The following is an 8161-nucleotide window of genomic DNA, read 5'->3' on the forward strand; positions in this document are numbered from 1 at the left end:
TAGGAACGGATCACTCCCGATTACCCGTCTGTTTACTATTAACCAAATATCCAAAGACCAAACTCAGATGACCCCAGAAGAGCATTCTTGAACTATTCACTCCTTCTGCATTAAGATTTAAACACATTAAATTAAAAAAAGTTCAGTGTGTTGCCATGTTTGCGTGAACAATAAATTCAATTCAAAGGTGTTCACTGGACCTGAAGCACAACAGAAGAAAAAAAGCAACTAGTTAGGAAATGCACTAAAACAACTGTAACCTTCTGCACCTTGAATTTATGTCATGTAGCATAAATAAATGATTTCTTTGTCATAATCAAACTAATTGTTAAACTTTCAACTCTGGCTGTCTGACAGAGGATTTGTTTTTTGGCATTTATGTAACCACATATAACACTTCCACTGTGTTTTACCGTTTGTGTTGGGTTGTTCTCTGGAAAAGGTGCCTTTGTTCTGCACAATCTGCTTTTTTCCATCAGGTCCAGAGATCTCTCTGTATGTGATGTGCATGACCAGCCAACTGTAACCCAAATGTTTGGCTTATAAAACAAGAATGTCTTAGGAAACCACCAGACCGAATGTCTTGACTGAAACTTAGATTTGCATCTGTGCTTTATCTTGCTTCATCTCCTAAATTTCAAAAATAAGTTGCTGCAACTGAGTGACCCACCTTGTGAAGCTTTATGGTAATTCTGTCTGGATTTTGACTCACCTTCTTGGCAGAATCAAAAATTTATTTTTAATTGTTTTGTTTCTTATCACTGGCTTTGAGGAGGATCAGAACCGCAGTAATTTATTCAGAATCCAGTTCTGATGGGAAATTGGGATCTTTGGAAAACCAAGCTGAACTGGAGACCATGGACACCAGTATCTCAGGTGCAAAGTGGCTCAGCAGCATAATGCTGCCACCACCATGCTTAACAATTTATCATTTTAAGATTTGAAAGTCCCACCTTGACTCATCCAATCATACTGAGGTCAAATTTGTCTCGTTTATGTCTCAATTATGTTTTATCTTTTTGAATATCCTGTCATTTTCAGTTAAACTGTGTCAAAGCCTGAAGGAACAAGTCAAATTAATCCAGGTTTATATTAACTATCAGTCTTATGAGACTCATAAATCTATTGATTAAAGAGCCTGACTCCAAAGCTTACATGCTTAATGATTTCTCTAAGAATAAAGTGCTAAAATGGAGCAGATCCATAAGTATATGGATCTACAGTACACTATTACTGTATAGTGATGAGATTATCACACTGCCACTTTAAGGCCAATGGGTCTGCAATACATACCAATTCAGACAATGTCAAAAGTAAAAGCAACTAAAATTAGATAAAATTTCAAAACTGGATAACTTGCAAAAGCCTGAATTGACCTGATGCTTATATTCTTAATATATGTCTGCTAGAATATTATTTCAGTAATTTGGTTTAAAACCTGAATCTCTGCTGTTAAGAAAACCCAGGTTACTTTTAAAAACTGCTTTCAACTCCTGTGCATTTTTGCTCCTGGTTCTCCTTGACCAGGGGAAGCTCCATCTGCTCCCTGTTCTGCAGGAGTGTCTTGTAGCTCATGTCTCAGATATGTTCCATTTTTATATTAGTTTTCCTTCCACTCAACTTTCCATTGATGGGCTTTGATACAGCACTGAATAGCTGGCAATTTTAGCATTGCTCTTTTTTTGTAGCGTGAGTTGATGACTCTGCTAGGCACAAAGCGCACAGCCATTCTCTCAATTATGTAAACCTGAATTCAGGGAGGTATTATGTGATTCAGTGAAATAAATTGATGCTAATGTAACTTATTGAGATGCAACTGTATTTGGGTACAGGGACATATTTTGATTTGTAGCTTAACTCTAGTATTTTAATCAAATAAAAATTGTGTGAATCAGCGTCACTTTAAAGTGTCTAGCAGTTTGAGCAGGGTTTGTTTTGGACTTTTTAAACGCATCGAGGTTAACGTTTTCCAATAGCTTCAAGTATAATCTATTTTAAACCGCTGAAGGTGTCAGAAAATCAAAAATTTATTGTTTTAATGGAAAACAAGTCATGTTTGTTGCTCTCACCCGGTCATGGAACAGTGCCTTTTTACGTAGCTGGTTTGTTAGGTAAACTTCTCCCTTTTCACAGATGATGCCTTGTGTTTCACAGTTTCCACTGAACCAAACCTTGTGGTGAAAAAACGAAAGCAGCTCCAACATGGCGGTGTATCTTTTCAACAATTCGATGTTTCAGTTAACAGTCACTTCGTCCATTTAAGTTCAGAGCTAATAAAGTGAGCGAGAAACTGTTGAGCATTTAAGAAATATTTCAGGTATCCAATGTGTCGTAGTAATAAACTGTTTAACCCGAAGGTTTATTACTTGTCAGAGGATTTGTTAGCACATTTTGGAGACTTGTCTTGCTGTTTACCAAATTGTATCTTTAGAAATTCTTTATTTATACATTATGATGTAAGAGAGTAATAAATAGTTGAATTTTGATTTTATCTTGTGTGAGTTTTTATGTGTATTTCATTCTTCAATTTAGACAACAAAACGATGAAAGTCTCCCGTTACTGGATAGACTATAAGCTCTAGTTTATTTTTTTTTAATGCATTTTCAACTAAGCCGGAGGGAGTGGATCATCTAAGCTTACAGGCTGGTTGGAGAGCATTAAAAACATAAGCAGCAAAGACGTTGATGGTAACTCTGGAGGAGCTACAAAGATTCTCGGCTCAGCTGGGAGAATCAGTTAAATTGAGTTATCTATTGTGCAATCCATAAGTAAAAAGTAGAAATCTTAAGATATTCCACTTAATGTTTGCAACAGTCAAACATTTTCACTCAAAAAGTGTTTCATGAAAAGAGTAGTCGAGGACAATAACTGATTCAATCGGTTGCTTAGTAAAATCTGATTCAATATTGACAATATAAAGAAATGTGCAAATTCAGGCTAATATGTAGAAATGTGTTAACAAAATACATTTTGAGCAGAATAAAAACTTCCAAATTATTTTTTTAATATGAAACTTATCTACCAATGCTTACATTAATTTGTGTTTGAAAAGGGCAAAGTAATTACAATGACAATATATGGTATTTATAGTATATTCAATTGATCTCCACAACAGACAGAAAATCACATTTAACAGAACAAAACTTGTACACAAGTAAGGTGTGTATGAGACGCAGTGTCTGTGTCTCATACATTTTGATTAAAACATGTTAGTCCTTTTTCAGAGAAGTTACACACAGACAAGCATGCAACGTCCAGAAACTTCATAGCAAAACTTTGCAATATTACTCAAGTAGAAGTAAAAATAGTTGTGTCTAAATATACAAATCTGGAAGAGACATACTCCAGAGGAGTTGCAGCTTGGCTGAAAGGTGGTTCGATCGTAATTCAATTTAATATTTGTAAATTGTCGGGAAAGCGCTGCACAGTGTGTAATATATTCTTCTTGGTATATTGTACACTGTCGCCATCTCGTGGCTGAAGTGTGAATGACTCAATTGCGCGGGTGCAACTGTCAAAACTTAACTTTACACCTATATTACTGTTGAGGAGCAAGAAACAACCGAGTCTAATGAAGACACCGGTGTATAAATATTTTTTCGTGTTTTTTATGTTCCCTGATAATTAGCAAACAGCTATGACTCAAGTGAAGGTAAAAGTGAAACCGAAAGTAAGTTAGCAGCTAGCAGCTAGCTTCTTGAGGCTAGGCACTAGAGAACGGTAAGTCACTCGAATCATGTGTTTAAATCATACCATGGGCTTCAGGCAAATGTTAAGTAGCTAACAGGTTTAACATAATGCATATTTAGTAGCTGCAGGTTGACGGTTTTTAGCTAACATGGAAGCTGAACACTGCAGTACTTTTAGCTTGGCTTTGGTCTAGTGCCTGGGTTTAAAAAAGCTATCAAATGACTCATTATTACTGTTTTACGATACAAAACAATGCTGGGTTCTCTTTGCTAACACGGTACGACTAAAATTAGCTTTCCGTGCTCCTGACAACTGCGTGCAAAGTTTTCAACATGAAGAAGAGCATAAAAACAAACGCTCCATGTTAAATAAAATAAGTCTGCAATGTAGTTTACATATTTTTCTGTTCTGGAAGATTATGAAAAACCAGGTTATATTCGGGGAAATGTGTTAATGTTCACCATATGACCAATGTCATTTTATATTGGCTTATGGGTTTTGTACATTCTATAAATTAACATGGACCTACTGTGTTAGACTTTAAAGATGCATCTGTTGTTTCAAATTTGAACAAATACACTGGTTTATATTCTTCTGACAAACAATATTTCACTAAATCATCTTTCATAACAAATCTGGAAATTAAATATTTATTTTTAAGTGCTTGCATCAGAAGCCTCCATCTTGGTCTTTTAAACTGTACAGGTACTCATATAGAGTGTGGAAGGAAACATGGGTGTTATATTGAAGACAATATTTATACTACACATTTTTGATTAGTCAAAAATATTTACATACAATCTACTTGAAATAAAGCTGATGTATATGTCTTGTCTCTTTTGGATCAGCTCGAGCCGTTGGAGTTGGACCAACCATCAACAGAAACTAATGGCGGTGATAATATGGGCGTTGTGCATCATTCTCCTCGATGCATTGCTGTGTTCAACACAGTGGGCTTGCTTGGTGCTGTGGAAGTGCTCCAGCTCTGGCGGACTGGCCGGAGTTTGGGCCTTCGGACTGATAAAGTGGCTTTTTCTCCATGTGTTTATCTCAGCGCTAACAGATGGAAAACAGCGGGCAGTACTCCAAAGGTTAGCAGCGCTCCTTTGCCTTATTTCCCCTGTGTTTGAAACTGGACGGATCCTCAGCACACCTCCCTCAGAGCGGCCCATAGGACCTTCTCCTGATATCAGCATGCTGTTGATGGGTGCTGCGTCCTCATCGTTGGCCTGTTTGGTGTGGGAACAATGGCTTTCTCCAAATGGACAGAAGACAAAAGACAATCTGGACACTAAACGTTTGCTCATGAGAGTGCTGACGTACTTCAAACCAGACACAGTTCATCTGATCGCAGCTTTTAGCTTCCTCATCATGGGAGTCATCTGTATGTATAACCTCTGATAGTCAACCTTATCTAACATTTAGTAATAATTATTGACTGATAAGAGATTCTCACAGTGTGATGACATCAATTAAATACCATCAAAACCCATCAAAAATACAACAATTAAAAAGAACATTTGCAATGCAGTTTATTTTGATACAAACATATGCAAGCAATAATTATTCCTACTGTTGTTGATGTTTTATTATTCAGTGATTAATACATAATATTTGTTTTGGATTTTTAAAACATAGACTGTAGAGAAAATATGCAAGCAACATCCACTAAATTTATATTAGCTTCCTGGAAGAACATGGATACATGTAGCTGACAATAGCTGGTTATGTGTTTCAGCATTGCCTTCATTTATATTTCTTCTTTTTGGATATACAATTTCATGCCTTATGTGTGTGGCACATGAGGTGACACAGTTAAACACTGAATGTTACACCCTTCATCCTAATATACATATGAAATGGACACACATTAAAATCAACACATATCAGGGGTTGATGTTCCACCAAACGTTCATTACTTTTTGCTTACAGTCATATAACACATGTTTTCTGATATGCAAACAGCTACAGTAAACTGAACACCTTTCCTAGAATCCCAGTAAAGCTTCTTCACACCATAGGAACAGCATGTTTGTGGTTTTGAAACCATTGCTTAAAACCTTCATTTCGCTTCTGGTACCAGTAAGCGTGCCATGCTTTTTTTCTTTTTTCTTTTAACGAACCATTGCTGCCATTCATTGCTTTTAAAGTAAGTAAACCAACTTACAGTATTTTTTTTTCCTTTTCTTCCAACAGGTGATACTTACATCCCTTTATATCAGGGAAAAGTGATTGACTTGCTCAGCGGTCAACAGCTTCAAAGCGGTTTTGGTTATGCAGTCGGGCATCTAGTGCTTATTTCTTCTGGAAGGTAATAAAATACAACAATTTGTGGCCTGACAAGAAGACCACTTGATCATTCAGGGGTTGACAGCTGATGTATCTACCTGCACTGACAGCGCGCTGTTCTCTGGGATGAGAGGAGGCATTTTTATGGCTGCTTTGGCCAGACTGAACAAGAGACTGAAACATCTGCTGTTTCACAACCTCCTGAAGCAAGAGGTGCACTTCTTTGAGGAGAACAACCCAGGTGAGAGATTTTTAAATGTAATAATCACAAGCATCTTTTAAAAGTGTTTCAATGCTTTAGTTGAAGACTCGCAGACCGTGAACTGAGAACTTGTGAACTTATTTTACTAACAATGGAACCTTGCAGGACTTTGTAATTTACCAAGACCTTTTTTCTGTCCAGGACGACTGTCCTCTCGGCTGCACAGTGACGTTGACAGGATGGGACGAACCGTGGCTCTGAATGCCAATGCAACAGTTCGCAGCACAGTCAAAACGTTCCTCATGCTTCGAGTGATGTTGGGCCTGTCCTGGGAGCTGACCGTGCTTACTTGCATAGAGATGCCACTCCTGGCCATGTTGCAAAATAAATACATCAAGCTGTCCAAGGTGGGTTTTTGCTATATACCTCAGATTCACTTCAATTCCTTTCGGGGCTTTTTGTAGGAAGGTTTTCTGTTAGTTACCCTGCAAACCCTGGATGTTCTTGCCCTCCACCCAGGAGATGGGTAGACAGGTTCTTCTGCTGTAACGAAAAGGTTGATGCCCTAGTTTGAGGTCTTTTGGTTTGGTCCCTGTTTGCTGGAACTGATGGATTCGTTTCATCTCAAGATCGAACAAATCTCTGTTTAATATTGGTTTAAAGCTGAACCTGCTTGCTTTAAACTTCTCCACAACTTCACAAGTGGAGTTCATTCACTAATTAGACGTTTTGTAAAGCTAACCGGCTACAGTGGATTTTATATCTTGAATACATATTCACTGCAAACTTCTTAGGGTTTTAATTGTAAAATATTTGGTATCCATGTGGCCAAATCCTTTCACTTCACAATCATGCAATTCCTTACAATGGATTAAATACACATATCTATCTAATTAAAATTTACCAATTAGGCGAATTTTGAAGGCAATTGATGGCTTTGAATTTTATTTAGGGATGTCAGAGTAAAGGGTGTTCAATGTAAATGCACAGCATGCTACTATTTTTTTATTTATAATGTGTTATTTATACTAACATATATTGAAGTTTGTGGTTCTAAAAGGAGAAAAGTGCGAAAGGAGTTTTAAGGTGATGAGCTGGAGGGTCGACATGAAGAGGAATGTCTGATTTCCTTCCTGAACTCAGCGATCGTAAAATTTAAAATGACAGGAAATGCTTCATTTTGTTTCATTTTGTTGGCTCACGGATAAGACAGTGAGAAAATGCTTTCATTGAATTGTCTAAACTCCATAAGTGGATGGCTGTTTCCTGTGTGTCACACAGGACCTGAAAGATCGGACCCAGGAATGCCTCGCTCAGAACAAAGATCTGGCTTCCCAGACGATCAGCGGGATCCGAACGGTCCGCAGCTTCGACGCAGAGAAAGAGGAGCTGAGGCGATACCATGTGGCTCTAGAAGAGCAGTGTGCCATCAAAAGACAGTCAGACATATACAGCGCTGTTTATCTTCTAATACGAAGGGTGAGATCTATTTTTTCCAACAAACACAAGGAGTGAAACATATCCATTAGATTTTTCTTTTACAACTGTGTGAGTAATTCCTCTATGTTCTTTTTGCAATCAGCTGGTGTCTCTGGGTATAAAGATATTTATGCTGATTCAAGCCCGAAGCCTCATTTCTGCCGGTCAGCTCAGCATCGGTAGTCTGGTGTCCTTTTTCTTGTACCAGAAGCCGATGTCAGTCAATCTAAGGGTGAGCTCAGTGAAACATACACGATATGTTTGAGATGTGAGTCAGTCATTCTGGATTTTATTGATGAAGACGTTATTCTTGGCACAGGAGATCATGTATTGCTACGGAGAGACGATGTCCACAGTGGGAGTGATTTCCAAAGTGCTGAGTTACCTGGACAGGACACCAAAAAGCAAAGAGGAAGGAGACTTGGCTCCTAAGACGCTGGATGGGAGAATAGCTTTCCAAAATATCAGTTTCAGTTATCCCTCTGCTCCCTCTGGTGAAC

The 8161-nt window shown here is 37.9% G+C and overlaps 1 protein-coding gene across 2 annotated transcripts in view; it reads left to right on the forward strand.

Annotated features, from left to right (window-relative positions):
- Window positions 1-3521: 3521 nt before the first annotated feature.
- Window positions 3522-8161, forward strand: part of tap2t (transporter associated with antigen processing, subunit type t, teleost specific) — an 11021-nt gene continuing 6381 nt past the window's right edge. Inside the window, exons 1-8 of one of the 2 annotated variants that reach the window (XM_055043285.1) lie at window positions 3522-3721; window positions 4540-5075; window positions 5888-6002; window positions 6091-6221; window positions 6384-6589; window positions 7464-7661; window positions 7765-7893; window positions 7981-8161. The exon at window positions 7981-8161 is cut by the window's right edge and continues 11 nt beyond it. In XM_055043285.1, the coding sequence (XP_054899260.1) occupies window positions 4580-5075; window positions 5888-6002; window positions 6091-6221; window positions 6384-6589; window positions 7464-7661; window positions 7765-7893; window positions 7981-8161 (1456 nt within the window). In that variant the 5' untranslated portion in view covers window positions 3522-3721; window positions 4540-4579. Of the gene's footprint in view, window positions 3722-4413; window positions 5076-5887; window positions 6003-6090; window positions 6222-6383; window positions 6590-7463; window positions 7662-7764; window positions 7894-7980 lie in introns of those variants that run through there. The other variant, XM_055043284.1, reaches the window with a different exon arrangement.

This window comes from Poeciliopsis prolifica, unplaced genomic scaffold (assembly GCF_027474105.1).
Source record: "Poeciliopsis prolifica strain line A6 unplaced genomic scaffold, Auburn_PproV2 SCAFFOLD018, whole genome shotgun sequence".
Taxonomy (NCBI): domain Eukaryota; kingdom Metazoa; phylum Chordata; class Actinopteri; order Cyprinodontiformes; family Poeciliidae; genus Poeciliopsis; species Poeciliopsis prolifica.